This window comes from Chelonoidis abingdonii, chromosome 22 (genome assembly GCF_003597395.2).
Source record: "Chelonoidis abingdonii isolate Lonesome George chromosome 22, CheloAbing_2.0, whole genome shotgun sequence".
Classification (NCBI taxonomy): domain Eukaryota; kingdom Metazoa; phylum Chordata; order Testudines; family Testudinidae; genus Chelonoidis; species Chelonoidis abingdonii.
The window spans coordinates 7,589,673-7,605,904 of record NC_133790.1 but is presented as its reverse complement, the minus strand read 5'-3'; the positions used below and the strand labels follow the sequence as shown (position 1 = coordinate 7,605,904).

The 16,232-nt window shown below is 37.4% G+C and overlaps 1 protein-coding gene across 2 annotated transcripts in view; it reads right to left on the bottom strand.

Annotated features, from left to right (window-relative positions):
• The window catches only part of IFT81 (intraflagellar transport 81), a 61,950-nt gene that overhangs the window by 33,820 nt on the left and 11,898 nt on the right, over positions 1 to 16,232 (bottom strand). For both annotated transcript variants that reach the window (XM_032800599.2, XM_032800600.2), the window contains exons 8-9: positions 15,589 to 15,673; positions 1,321 to 1,484 (exon numbers count right to left, since the gene is read on the bottom strand). In XM_032800599.2, the coding sequence (XP_032656490.1) occupies positions 1,321 to 1,484; positions 15,589 to 15,673 (249 nt within the window). The remainder of the gene's footprint in view (positions 1 to 1,320; positions 1,485 to 15,588; positions 15,674 to 16,232) is intronic.

Genomic DNA, 16,232 nt, shown 5'->3' with positions numbered 1-16,232 from the left:
ATCTTTTCGTGGTTCCAGATTATTTTTCTTCCCACTAGATCACCTCTAAATTGCCTATCCATTTAGAAGTTTGTCCCTCCTTCATTACACCAGGAGAGTGTGTGGAATACTTGGTTATTATCACAGTGTGAGCTAAAGCATCACTCTTCCCACAGCCACTCTTTCCAGATCTTCAGATAAAGTGAGGGGCTTAAATACACTATCACAAAGTATTTTAAAGAATATATTAGAGTAGCTTGTACACATAACTGCTGTGACACTGTTAAATACTATCATTAAAATCTATCACAAAGGCTTGCAGTGTGAAATCCTGGGGTCGCTGATGTCAACAGCAAAACTCCCATTGACTTCAATGGAGCCAGGATTTCACCCTCAGTTTCTTTACTGCCTATCTTTCATAAGCCATGCCAAGACTTGAAGGCATGTAGGGAGATCATGAAGGGTCAGCTTTAGGTTGGGACGCAAAAATGTCTACCAAACACTGTACAAAAATTATGAAGAGTCATTAGCCTGTCTGTAGTTAAGGCTGCAGCAAGCTTTTCTTATACTCAACATATATACCATTAAACAGTATTTTACTTTTCACTACATTTCTAATAGTAACTCTAAGATGTATTACATTACACATCTATTCTCTCATGTAGGCTGATGCAATAATTGAAGGAAATATGCAAACTCATTTCTCTTGCAGATAGAACTCCACACATTATGCCAATTTTTCTTTTATAAATTATACTTTACTGTGGATCATAAAAATTAAATATTCAGTTTTACTAAGCATTAGATTTTCCTAGGCAAATAAGAAATCTATTACGATCAAAGATTTTAGCTGATCTGAACAGCTTCAGTTTCTGACATCTGAAAAACTGTAATAAAGAGTGAATCAAATATATTAGCTTTGATCAACAAATTAGCTGAGATGTTACCATTTGAAACAAAAAGCATGCAAGTTATCCAAGTATGCAAATTATCTTCACACCTCTGCACATTGCATTAAAATGAAATGTCAGTGACATACTACATACTGAGGATCTGATTCTCCACTCTGTTAACACTGGTTTTATGTAAACGTAACTACACTGAAGTTAATGGACTTAAAACCAATATAAAACTGATGTAAACAGTTTTGTAAGGTGGGCTTTGGAGTAATGCCAGACCCTGGGTTGAGTCAGCAATTCATACTTTTTCTTTTCTTTGAAAAAGGAAGGTAATTATATCTGGGAATTAAAAACACTTATTCAAGGATTTAGGGCAGAAATAAGACAGTTGATGCTTATATAAGTCCAAAAGACAAACTAGTTGGGTTTTTAGGCAACATACCTTAGTTTCAAGTTCATTGAGATCAGACTGACCCATAGCTGGCTCTGAAACCACTTTTTGTAGGAAATACAATGATTGCTTCTTACTTTCTAATTCTCTAGGAAATTTTTCAGAGCACAGATATGAATTGAACTTTATCTCCTCTTCCAGTCTCTTCATTAAGCCTTGAAAAAAAATATTTAATCAACATGTGTCTAAACAAAGGAATGTAGAAGGTAATTAGGTTTCATTCCATAATAACTGTAATTTAACCAAATACATCAAGCTATTTAGCAACAGATTACAATAATTAGAGCATAATGCTTGAGCCCGCTTCTCAAAACTGAAAGGAATACCTAGTTGTTTGATTTATACTTTAAATTCTGGTTCTCTCTTTAAATAAGTGTGTTTCCCTTCCAAATTCCCTTCTTCAGGAATTAACTACAATAAAAAAACCCTCTTCTGTGAAACTCTATTAATCTGAATTCGGATACAATCTCCAATTTGCAGCACTCACATGAAAAGTCTCACCATCCCCCATTCAAACAAACACCATGTGTCCCATTTCATTCAGAAAACTGGGTTGTGTAGTACTTTTTTGTTATGCTAAAATTGATGTGGTTTTGGACTATGAAGTTTTAGAAGAGGGTGACCAAATATAGGCTGCTTGTGTGTATCCATCTTCTTATGTGTATTCAGAAAAGGGTGGCCAAGCACAGCACAAGTCTGGTGGCTTGCTCAGGGCTTCTCTAAAACTCTCATGCCTCAGGACCTCCGGGGATGGAGCATCAAACTAAGCATCGTGATGTAGATTTGCACCCAGACAATCCCAGTTGCATGTGGATTTCTTCAGCCTCAGATAGGGATTACATGGAAGTGAGGAAAGGAATCTCTGTCTGTCCACCCTTAGCACCGCTTCTGCACTATTACTATACCTGACCCCCTCCCTCTATCTGTGACTCAAAATAGAACAGGTCTAGAATTTGACCCATTATCTTTAATAAGCATTTGTAAGTGTTCTAATGTGCGCCTTAGTCTGATGTGCAGATTTCTGATAATCTCCGACCCTGTTCAGCCTGATTCTTATTTACAATAAGGCCCCTTTACACTGCTCTGGCAGGGTACAGGAGCCTAAAAGTGAATGAATTGCAGTTTATGCTCATTTTAAGTCTCTTTCAAACTGCCAGAGTGGTGTCCCGGTTCTCTTAAAAAAAAGAAATCACACACCTGTACATTGACTAAGAAAACTGAAAATAAAAATGAAATAGAAAAAAGACAAGAAGAAATTGCTGAGGTTTCTGTCCAAGGATGCAACAGGAGAGAGCATTGTTTGCTCTGTAGAAGCCTCATGTGCACTGCCTGTTACCAAGCTTCTGACTGTTTTGCTCTTGCTAGGTATCGTAGGTTAGCCTATTTTTCCTGATAATTCAGAAAGGAACATTAATACATCCAGATAAGTAAAATCCACAACCAGTGGGAAATTAGTTTACTCTGTCAAGTAGCTGTGAGATTTTTAAAATTACATTGTACAGTCTTCTGATGACAGTAGGTGGTAATAGCTCAATTAGTTCTTTAAGATACTAGTGCCAAGGACTGTGATTTGGAAAGCATACACAAGATAATATGACAGTGGGGAGAGTATTTTAGAATATTTTCATCGGTTTGATGGACACAAAAAAGACTAGTAGCTCTGTAGCTATCCAAAGTGCTTTAGAAGCATGCCTGTTATTTTCATGGTTGTCACAGATATTACAGAAAACATTAAATTAGCGATGCCAAGAAAAACATGAAATTCAGAATCTGCCAGTTTTTCACTTACTGCACACCTGCAGGGAAAAACCTGAGACACATGAATATGATTGATCCTGCTGACACAGGGATGGAAATGCAGGAAGCAGGTGGGAAGGGGCCAGGGGCTGGAGTCAGCTGGCCTGCCCTTTAGTTCTCTCAGGCTGAGGGTCTGGAGGCCTTGTTATTAAGAATGACAAGAGGGAGAAGGTCAAAACAAAATGAGAAACAGGCCTATGAAAAGAGGTCGAGACTCCTGCAGCTATTTACATCTGGAAAATGGGGAGGGCCAGATCCTCTTTGCCTTTCGTTCTCAAGAGTTTTTTTTAGACAGAAAGGGGTGGGGGGCCTTCAGCTGCCTTAAAGGAACTAAACGAGCTGGAAGAGAGGAAAAGGTCTTAAAAACATAGAAGAAAGCAAGCCACCTCCACAGAAAGCAGTATTATTTATGAAGTAAAACTGACACAACCCAAAAGTGGGTGAATTTTTCATTTCCATTCCAGCAGTTTATAAGGGTAATTTGTTTATACTGTAAAAGCAGAAAAGAGTCCTGTGGCACCTTATAGACTAACAGACGTATAGGAGCATGAGCTTTCGTGGGTAAATACCCACTTCGTCAGATGCATGTCATGTGATACTTGTTTATACTGGCCATTTAAACATGCTTAGAAAATAGATATTGCCCTACAAAATTCACTGTTTTACTCCATGGAAAATGTCAAGTGTTTCTATTAAAAAATAAAATAAATAAAAATGCAGCCTTAATGGTGACTTCAGAACTGAGAGAGAATGTATAGGTTCATGCAGTAGCCATTATGCACTCAGCAACAGCTCACCTGCCATCTTGCGCATTAGAATCTGATTTATCAAAAGGAAATGCAGGTCAGCACGGCAGGGTTATGATTCACTTTCTTCACCATGCTGTGATTTTTAACTTTCACCAGGCCTTTCATCAGAGTTAGGTCCCTTCTGCCCATGGTTAGTGTTTCAACAGAAACACAGCACCTCCACAACTGCAGCAACCTCTCCCACATACAGAGTGTACTAAACTTCAGCATCAGCACTGAATAGGAACACGAGTCCTGGTTTGGGATATATAACCATGGCCCTTGGCCTGGAAACAAAAGTGATGCCAATTAAGTTACCTTGATACTAACTGCTAGTTTTTTTTTACTTTAGGCAGATTTCTAGCTTTCCAACTTCCTTTTAAATAAGAAAGGGAGATTACAATATATTTAACCTTATAGATTCATAGAATCCAAGGCCAGAAAGAACCATTAGATCATCTAGTCTGACCCCCTATATAACAAAGGCCATAGAACTTCCCCAAAATAACTCCTAGAGCAGATCTTTTAGAAAAAAACATCCAGTCTTGATTTAAAAGTTACCAGTAACTGGGAAACCACCATGAACCTTGGTAAACTGTTCCAATGGTTAACTACCCTTTCTTAAAACGTATGCCTTATTTCCGGTCTGAATTTGTTTAGCTTCAACTTCCAACCAGTGGATCGTAACTTTCTATGATCTACTAGATTGAAGAGCCCTTATTAAATGTTTTTTACCCTTGTAGGTACTTATAGACTATAATCAAGTCATCTTAACCTTCTGTTTGTTAAGCTAAATAGATTGAGCTCTTTGAGGCATGTTTTCTAATCTTTTAATCATCCTCATGACTCTTCTCTGAGCCCTCTCCAATTTATTAACATCCTTCTTGAATTTTGGGCTCCAGAACTGGACACAGGATTCCAGCAGTGGTCACCCCAGTGCCAAATATGGAGGTAAAATACCTTCTCTACACCTACTCGATAGTACCCTTTTGATGCATTCCAGGTTTACACTAGCTCTTTGGCCAAAGAGTCATACTGGGACCTCATGTTCAGCTGATTATCCACCATGATCCTCAAATATTATTCTTTATATCTAATGCTACTTGCATCTTTATTATAAGGATATACATTTCTAAATATCCCACTGTACATATTGTAATCAAGCTAAAAATTCTAATCAAGCATTTCCAGAGAAGCAGGGACCAACTGGCTTCAAGGGGCTGCTGGTATTTGGGCTTATTCCTCCAACAATCTGATAGCTATTACCAAGCTACTAAATTTTGATTGCTCCTTATACCCTGAATGCTCCTGAAGGTACAGTAAAGCAGTGAAACAAGTCAAAACTTGACAACTTGATGGAAAAGTGCAAACAGAAAACTGATGACTAACCTACTTGGTTTCCTTTACAAATAATTTTGGAATATTTTACTCTCTGTAGGATTAGACATATGGGGAAGTAGCCACCTAAATGCTATTTCTGCAGTTTAACTGAAACTTTTTAAAACAGTGCTTTTCCAATGAATCATACTTTTTTCAATTTCCCAGGCTAGAAGGCAGAGAAGCAAGTGTACTTTAAATCTTTCCATTACATACTTCAAAATCTTGTTTAATTTTTTCAACTCTGACTTTCTCTCTCTCTGTACACAAGCTGCACAGTAAGTTTGGCTCAGTGCCCTAAGGTTATTTTAGCTGAGTTCTTCCAACCACATATTTACACGTGAAAAGCTATTAACAGCAATTCCTAAAGTTTTCCATTCAGATTTTTTTATTACAGGAAAGGAGTGGATGAAGAGTTATTTAGTGCTTGCTCAGTTATGCAGGAATTAGGCAACTTTCTTGCCCCAATTCTATTAATGAACGTAAATTCAGACTTGCCTCAGCTCTCAGACGCTTAGTTCTTTCCAAGCTGCTAATTGTGCAAATTTGTGCCATAAACATTTGCAACATTAACCGATCTGATTAAAAAAAAAAAAAAAGAGGAACATACAGTTTGTGACCTCCCGACAAAATTTTGGTTTAAGTGACTTGCTCAACATCACACAGGAAGACCATGACATAAGCAGGTCTAGAACTGACTTCTCCTGCGTCGAATTCCCATACCTTAACCATAAGATCATCCCTTCTCTTCCTGCAGTCATCATCTTGTTCTCTTCACCACTTCCAATTTCTATAGCACGTAAGGTATGGATGGTACAGACACTTCCACTACACAGCCCTAATTCATTTCCGGACCACCACCCATACTAGGCACTGATGAAGCAGGGGTCCCGTGGAAGAAAACAGTATATATCCATGTAACGAAAGACTATCGTAATGAATACCCAAAAGGGCCAAATTAAGGTTGTGACATTTCCTAACTTTGGAATGCTTAAGTTAGCAACTTAAATAACACAGTAATATCTTTTTAACGTAGTTTTTTGGTATGCAATTTCCTATTTCTTTGAGAGTTTTCTAAAAGGAAAAAGTTAAAACCAAATTTTACTATGTGTAATGGTAACATTGCCCTCATCATGCATCAGCGGAAGCTCTGAACTTTGAACCTTCATCACTGCAGCACGGCTTCAGCTACAGGATTAACTGTATTAGCTGGCAGCAGGAGTATTAGCTATTATTCCCAAAGGGAGGATGTCTCCTGGGGCCATGCACTAGGTCCAAGAGGGTTATCGGGGATCTGCTCTGGCTCTCTTTCCTCATCCTTGAGAGGTCGTCTCCTTAAGGGGTCTCAGTATAGTGCATATGATTGTTGCTTTGGCAGTGGTATGGGCCTGAGTTATTTGTTGCATGCTGCAAAAATTTTCCGGAGCAAGGCAAATGACAGAGATAAAAGATTATTTCAAAAGTTTACAAGGCCAGAAGGAACCATTGTGATCATCTAGTCTGACCTCCTACACAAAACTGGCCATAAGACTTCTCTGCCTTAATTCCTGTTTGAACTAGAACATACATTTCAGAAAAACATTTGATCTTGATTTTAAAATTTCCAGTGATGGAGAATCCACCACAACCCTTGGTAAGTTGTTCATATGGTTAATTACCCTCACAGTTAAAATTTTGCTCCATATTTCCAGTCTGAATTTGTCTAGCTTCAGTTTCTAGACACTGGAAATTGTTATACCTTTGTCTGCTAGACTGAAGAGCCGTCAATTATCAAAACTTATGTTCCTGTTTAGGTACTTATAGACTGTGATCAGTCACCCCTTAATCTTCTCTATGATAAGCCAAACAGATATAACTCCTAGAGTCTCTCACTATAAGGCATGTTTACCAATCATTCTCATGACTCTTCTCTGAACACTCTCCATTTTTTCAACATCTTTCTTGAATTCTGAACATCAGAACTGGACATAATAATCCAGTAGCAATCATACCAGTGCCAAATACAGATGTAATGTAACCTCTCTACTCCCACCCAATACTCCTATGTTTAAACATCCACGGATCTTGTTAACGCTTTTGGCCACAGTATTGCACTGAGAGCTCATGTTTAACTCATGGATTATTCACTATGGCCCCCCAAGTCTTTGTATCAGTCACTGTTTCCCAGGATGGAGATTCCTATCCTGTATGTATGGCTTACATTCTTTGTTCCTAGATGGATGACTTTACATTTGGTTGTATTGAAACTCATATTGTTTGCTTGTGCCCAGCTTGCTATGTGATCCAGACAGCTCTGTATCAGTGACCTGTCCTCTTTCTTATTTACCACTGCCCCCAAGTTCTGTGTCATCTGCAAACTTTATCAGTGGTGATTTTATGTCTTCCTCTTGGTCACTGATAAAAATGTTACATGGCATATGGCCAGACCCAACCCCTGTCGAACATCACTAGAAACACACCTGCTCAATGATTAATCTCTTTTTATAATTACACTTTGAGACTTAAAATTTGTCCAGCTTTTAAATCCATTTAAATGTGCCATGTAGAATTTATAACATTCCAGTTTCTTAAAATGTTGTGTGCTAGTAAGTCAAACAACTTACAGAAGTCTAAATATATTACACAAATGCTATTACTTTTATCAATTAAACTTGTAATATCATAAAAAAAAGTAAGTTAGTTTGACAAGATCTACTTTCATATACACATGTTGATTAGCACTAGTTATATTACAGTCCTTTACTTCTATATGAATCAAGTCCTGTATTTGTTTTGCTTGGGATCAATGTCAGGCTGAAAGGCCTATCATTACGCTGGTCATCTTGTTTACTCATTTTAAATACTGGCACAATTTTACCATCTTCCAGCCCATGGGAACTTCTCCAGTATTTCAAAACTTAATGACAATCAACATTAACAGTCCAAAGAGCTACTCAGCCAGTTCTTTTAAAACACTTGGGTACAAGTTATCTGGAACTGCTATTTAAAAATATCTAATTTCAGTGGCTGCTGTTTAACATCCTTCTGAGTTGCTCTTGGAATGGAAAGTATTTAATCATCATATGACATGATGACATCATCTGGCTTTTTTCCAAATACAGAACAGAAATACTTATTGAACATGTCTGTCTTTTCTGCATTATTATTGACAATTTTACCATGTCCATGTGGTAATGGTCAAATATCTTTGTTCAGATTCCTTTTGTTTCTAATATACTTTAAAAACTTCTTACTGTCCTTAATTCTGTTGGCCATTGAGGTCTTCTGTTCCTTTAATTCCTACATCAGTTTTCTATGATTCCTATCTTATAAATTGATATTCATTGCTAACTGCCCCTTTTTTCCATTTTTAAAATATATATATATATATATATATATGTACACCTCTACCCCGATATAACGCAACCTGATATAACACGAATTTGGATATAACGTGGTAAAACAGTGCTCCGGGTGGGCGGGGCTGCGCATTCTGGTAGATCAAAGCAAGTTCGATATAACACGGTTTCATCTGTAACACGGTAAGATTTTTTGGCTCCCGAGGACAGCGTTATATCAAGGTAGAAGTGTGTGTGTGTCTATATATATATATATTTTTATAGCTTCTTTCACTTCCCTTTACACCCAGATTGTTTTTCTAACTAGTGTAGTGTTCTTTCCCTATTGTAGGATTGTGGACTTTGGCCCGTGAAATTCTATTCAGGTTTTCTAAAGAAAAAGCTCTTCTCTGGCTCAAGGGCTTTCTGCTCACTGAAAGGCCTGCTGCTAACAAGAGCTTCTCAAAATAGTATGCTAGAATTTTTTATTACAGAAAGTGGTAAGCAGCCAAAGTATATGTATAGCTACCAGCTCCTCTATAATAAATAATAATAATAAAAATACACAAAGGACATACTTTAATTTTAAGGGCTATTTTTCAATCAGTCTCAGTGTTTTCTCTGATTTCTGCACTCACTTCTGCATATGCAAAAGTCAATCAATAATCTGTACCTGCAAAAATGGGCACAAAGAAACAGGCCAAGGCTGAAATCTGGCCCAAATTATCTTAATTAAAACCCAAAACCAAAGCAATGAAAAGTTAAGAATTAAGCTATTATAATCTTATTATGCCTCTGTATTGCAGCACATACTGTATATGTGTTAGATAACATCATTGTCAGAGACATCTGTGAACTGTCTAAGCACAATGCGGCACATTAAGGACAGGAGTTTCAGCTCTTAACTAATATTTTTTTTGATTGAAGGTACAATCTTACCTAAGCTGAAGTCAATGGAATTTTGTCATTGAGTTCAACGGGAGAAGAATCAGATTCTACGTAAGGTGTCAGGAGCAAATCCTCCCTCTGCCTCCACAGCCACGTATCACATGAAATACAGCAGAACTGGTACGGTTCTCTACACGAGGAGAGTTGGGTGCTCCATGCCCACTACAGAGCTGTGTTCTGTGGCTTTGATCTAAAGCTCACTGAAATCAACAAAAGACTTTCCACCAATTTCAGTGGGCTTTGAATCAGGTCCTATAAAAGTGGGGGTGCTGTTCTGCTATTAGAGTAAGACCTGGGAGAGGATTGTCTTTTTCCTCCATCCCAACTGCCAGAAAAACTTCCTGAGCCAAGCCCACTGACTCAGGGTTGAAGCAGAGACCTGGATAAGAACCTGAATCTATCTTTATTATCATCTTTCCTCTTTAATTTCACTTTTTATTTAAAAGTAATGTGAAAAAATCAATATCCCTCATCCAAATATTAGGGATTTGGGGACACCAGCCTGATATCAATGCAAGTGTATGAGAAACCCATTAAAATATGGCTTATTTGTCAACACCAGATCAATCAGCTCTTTCATGAAACCTCTGAGTTCTCTTTTTAAAATTAACTCTTCTTTTTTAGTTATGGGCAAGAATCTACCCTATGATAGGAGCAAAGAATCCTGTGGCACCTTATAGACTAACAGACATTTTGGAGCATGAGCTTTTGTGAGTGAATACCCACTCCCACTTTGTCGGATTGCATTCACCCTACGAAGTTACTGTTAGCATCAATGACTCGCCTCGCAAAACATCTGTGTGGGTGATTGCTCCACTTCTTAAACGAAAGCTCATGCTCCAAAACATCTGTTAGTCTATAAAGTGCCACAGGATTCTTTGCTGCTTTTACAGATCCAGACTAACACGGCTACCGCTCTGATACTTGATACCCTATGATACACAACTTTGACTATAAGTGGAAGTTGTGGGACGAATTTGTCCCTAAGAATTTAGAGGAAGAAACTTCAGTGAACCAAATACAATTCATTTATAATGACATAGGTTACAAAGAATTTTTTAATTATGTTTTTAAATTAAATGTAATGTATTTTAATAAGGGCATCTTATGCTTCTCTTTTTCATCATATGTACAGAGTAAGGTTAAATATTGGATACAGTTGATATGAAGTAATTCCTTGTTTACTGGTGTTTTAAAGTGGCTATCCCTCTGAGCCTATTACTGTTTATTAATTTGACCAAGTGTACCAATTTTATTGCTTATCAATGATAGTCATCTTAATACATTATTTTAATCAATATTTTATAGCTAGTCATCCACATCCCAGTATCCGTGCCAATGAAATGAACAATAGTGTTCTCTACAGTGGACAAGAACCAAGAATTTAAGTAATTCAGTTCCCTTCTTGGCATTAACAATTTGTGTTTATGCCAGCAGAGATATTCAAAGCAAATCGAGGGCAACCTTGCTGAGAAAGCATGAGTTAGAGTTTTCAAACCACTGTGCTACTGACCACTGTCAACAAAAATACTATGTCATGTCCTGGGCAAAAAATTAGAAACTGCAAATTCATGTCACTTACTTTTAATACTAACAGCATCAAGAACTGCCTCCACAGTTAAGCAAAATATTAAGAAATGCTGAACTTAATGAAACTGGGATGAGGTACCATAGTGAAACTAAGGAGAACAGTCACTTCAAAACACTTAGTAGAAAATCTATATAGACTAGTACAATGGTCAACCATTTTTCATGGTACAATATGTCTTTTAAATCACTTACCCGAGCTACACTTCTAGAAGAATAAAACCTCTAGTAACAATTAGCTGTAATATTTTCCTGGCAAGGCTAAAGCACACCGATACTAATTGCACACTGACACAATAAGAAATAGTGACCTAGTTCCATGTTTATAAGCTTTTCTTAAAATTAACTTCATTTTAGTTCATAATATGAGGTATGTGTACCCTTCAAGCTGGGCGGTGTAATTTCCAGTTGGAGGAAACATACTTGTGCTAGCTCTCATTGAGCTAATGCACTAAAAATAGAGAGTAGCCATGTCAGTGCATGTGGTGGGACAGGCTAACTGCCCACCGGAGACCCTACATACATTCTTGGGGCAGCCAGCTCTTCCCACTGCTCATGCTGCCGTGGTGACACACACTATTTTCAGCAGACTATCTTGATGAGAGCTAGCCTAAGTATGTCTCCTCCAGCTGGGAATTACACCCCCAGCTCGAAGTGTTGATGTAACCATGGAGAAAAAGAATTCAAAATTAGATCACAGTAGTATGTATTAGAAAGACAGGTAGAATGCTCCCAATTAAGCACTTGCTGAAGAGCAACACACTCACTAAACAGATTTTCCTCCTTGTGTCAGAAGTGAAAGAATGTGATACAGATTGAAAACTGAGGAGAATGATTTTAGGGGAGAAAATACCAAACTTTCAGTGAGACTCCATTGCTTTCAGACAGCCACTAAACTGACATGGATTTGAAGTGATAAGAATAGACATCCTGACTAAAAGAGCAGTAGCCAAATATTTAAGAGATATAACAGCTCCAACTACAGACCAACAAAGCAATAAATTAAACCCTACTTAATACACTTATGTCATCTAATTTAAATTTTTGTAAACCACATTGGCTATGTCGTAATTGCTCTGGAGAGCAACACCTTTGCTTCTCCCCAGTGCTAGTTACAATCAGAAACCCAAATCCTCGAGTCTTTACTCAGTCAAAACAGGGTTTTTACTTAAGTAAGGATACCAGGATTTAGCCCAGAACCTCTAACACTTGGTTCTCTTTTGCAAGCAAGGTAGAAGATGAGATCTCAATATATTAACCTAATCTGTGTTTTTATCTCAATGATGAAATGACAAGTTTACCGACTTTTTTTACTATGCTGTCTTTTCTTCTGTAAGTGAAGATAAAACTAACCCCTAAAGTTTCCATTGGACTAAAAATAATAATAATAAAAAAAACTTGGAACTGGTGCAGAAATGCTGACGTAGCTTTGGTATGGCAACATTTCTGGCAGCTGAGTACCACTCCTGAGAAAATGGAATGGTTACAAAATCCCTACATACTTCTTTTGAGTAAAGTATGTAATTCAGATCCCTTTTTGGTTCCATTTGAAGTTTACATGCTGATGCTGCATCCTCATTTTTCTTTTTTCAGCCATACAGAATTAAATTCTTCAATCTCTTCATAATTTTCTATATTACCATTTTAAGACCTGATTCCTATCCCATTTGTGCAGCTTTCTTACAGACTTTAACCAGGTTTAAAAAAAAAAAAAAGAAGTTTGCAAATCACTGCTTCATCAGCCCCTAAGCCATAAGTGTGTGCAAATATTATCTTCTCCACTGTATACTTCTAGGAGGAATTTTTTTAAAACGACTTAAAAGTAAGAAATGAGGGCATTAGTCTTCTCATTCTATTCACTATACAATATAAAAACTGAACCTATATTCATTTATTTTAACAGTATGTGAATTAGACCTCCTTCATACATCCAGTTTTGTAAATTCTGTGATTAATCTGAGATTTCTATCACCGTGGTATCTGACTGGGCAACTATGAACAATTACTAAGAACGCTTAGTAAAGGAGACTGTACATTTCAAGATAAACAATGCACTCTGCTGAAAACTAAATGCCCTACTTTTTGAGAGAGGATTTGGTGTCCTAGAATTTGAACCAGCTGATTCATTTATGTGCTGCTATTAGACCATTTAAAGGACCAGAAGGGGAAGGGCAACGCTTTATTTGGCAACACACAAATCTAAACACACACAAACACAGCCCCGATTCTGTTACATGGGTGGAACTCTGAGTGTGTGCAGATCTCCAATAATCTAACATGGCTTTACACAGAAGCAGGAGTCCGGGAACAGTGGCAGGATCCAGGCTATAGCTTTTCATGGCTAATACCATAATAACAGTAATTTGCACTTATACAGCACCTTCCATCCTAAGTACCCAGGATGAAACTCATCCTGGGAAAAGAGTCAACTCAAGGTTTATGATCCACTTAGGTCCTGTGCTAACCGTCTATACAGCAGTAAATTTCACCCTCAGTGATTGTGTAAACATTAATGTATTAAGCCTGTAACAAATCCTATGAGGCATGATCTGCATATTATAGAAAAGGAAACCAAGACATTGAGAAGTGTTTTGCCCAAGATCACATCAGACATATAGGTGGGAAGTGAATCTTGATTTGAACCTCCTTTTTGTGCTCCAATCACTAGCCATGGTACTTACTTTTTCCTTTAAATTACTTAGTAGTTAGAAACTTAAGTATCGTACAATGATTGCTTTGGGAGACAGAATTAGCCATGCATATATCTTGCCTCTACATGGTTTTACCATGGGATGAGTTTTATAATCTTACTCACATTGGAGTAATACCTTAGTCTGTGAGTAATCCCATTGATTTCAGTGGGGTTATTCATAGACTAAGACATATTCAATATGATGAGTAAGGTGACAGAATCTACTCCTATAAAACTATAAGGGCAACAGTTGCACAGAAAGAACAAAAACAATGAGGAGTCCTTGTGGTACCTTAGAGACTAACACTTTTATTTGGGCATAAGCTTTCGTGGGCTTCAGCCCACTTCATCAGATGCATGGAGTGGAAAATACAGTAGCAAGTACATATACACAGTACATGAAAAGATGGGAGTTGCCTTACCAAGTGGGGGGTCAGTATTAACAAGACAATTCAATTAAAGTGGAAGTGGGCTGTTCTCAACAGTAGAATACCAAGGGAGGAAAAATCACTTTTGTAGTGGTAATGAAGGTGGCCCATTTCAAACTGTTGACAAAAAGGTATGAGTAACAGTAGAGGGAAATTAGTATGGGGAAATTCACTTTTGTAATGACCCATCTGCTCCCAGTCTTTATTCAGGCCTAATTTGATGGTGTCCAGTTTCCAAATTAATTCCAGTTCTGCAGTTTCTCGTTGGAGTCTGGTTTTGAAGTTTTTTTGTTGAAGAATTGCCATTTTTAAGTCTGTTATTGAGTGACCAGGTGGATTCATGTCAATCTACTATTGAGAATAGCCCACTTCCACTTTAATTGAATTGTCTCATTAGCCCTGACCCCCCACATGCTAAGGCAACTCCCTTCTTTTCATGTACTGTGTGTGTGAATATATACATATATACACATATATATACACACACACACCTGCTACTGTATTTTCCACTCCATGCATCCGATGAAGTGGATTTAGCCCACAAAAGCTTATGCCCAAATAAATTTGTTAGTCTCTAGGGTGTCACAAGGATTCCTCATTGTTTTTGCTGATATAGAAAGAACAGACACCACATGAAATTTGCACACTGGGAAGTAAGTATAACCGAGAACTGACTTTATTTCAAGTTTTATAAAAGCTGCAGTGCTGATCTTCTCTACCAGCAATAAAAATGTTTCAAAGGTTTTTTTCAGCCAAATATTTTGTCAAATGAAGGGAATTATGGAAAAAAACTCTATACTTATCACAATGTTACATGTGCATGTTCATTTCTAAAAAAAGTCAGTATTTTATATATTCTTTTCCCCGGTCACAGACATGAGCCACATAAAATCTTCCTGCTTAAAAAACCTAGTTTGTATTAAATCCATCTACTTTTACAACACTGGCCATTTTTAATTCCAGTCATCTATCTTTCTAGTATATGATCATTAATATTGAATACTTTATTCTTTAAACATTAAAAAAATAAATTACGCCACAAAAGCATGCACATGCCTAAACTGAGACACTCATGTTGCTATCACTCTAACCCCTCCCTCCTCACTCCATCCCTCTCTACTATTTGTCTCTCTCATTCCTTCTTGTGCCAGAGCTGACAAATTTCAGATTGTAAGCTCTTCACTGTACAGACTGTTTCTTTCTTTGACTTTTCTGAAGTTCCTTTCTGGCACTTTAAGATAATAAATAATTACCATGGAACTTTGATTCTTTCTCCCTCTAACACGAGGAGAAATAAAAAGCAACATTTATGGATTGTTACTCACTTTCAGGCTTTGAATCCACGACTGCATGTTGCATCTCTTTCAGCTGGAGCTGCACTCTTTGCAGCCTCTGCTCTGCGTGGAACAGCTTATAAAAGACAATTGACTCTATTAATATATGTACTCTTTTGAAATGCAACAACAAAATATAATATCAACAAGATGCCCAAAATACAAAAAATGGTAACAGTTTGCACCTAGAGAACATCTATTCCACAAGACAAAGGTAGTATGTTCTTACAGTGCAAAAACAAATGCTTCAACAATTTAGTTTTATTTGTTTCGTTTTAGAATTAAAAAATATGTACTTCTTGAGCTACATGATCATGATGGTCCCTTCTGTCCTTAAAGTCTATGAGTCCATGATTCTTTCTTTATGGCACAAAAGCTCTTAACAATTTTTAAAAAACCAAAAGATGCTAGTATTCATGAAGTATTCATGGACAAAAACAGTAACTAGGATCAGGGAGAGCTAAGAGAGGTACTGGATAAGTATCCTTACAGTGCTTTGGCAAAGGGGATGAGTTGTCGCAGCCAAGTTTGCGAAGACACTGCCAAGTTTTCTGCTAAGCAACACCTGCTTGAATAGTATTTTTTGATTTGGACAAATATCCACTAAGAAGTGAAACTAGCTGAACATCAAGTTC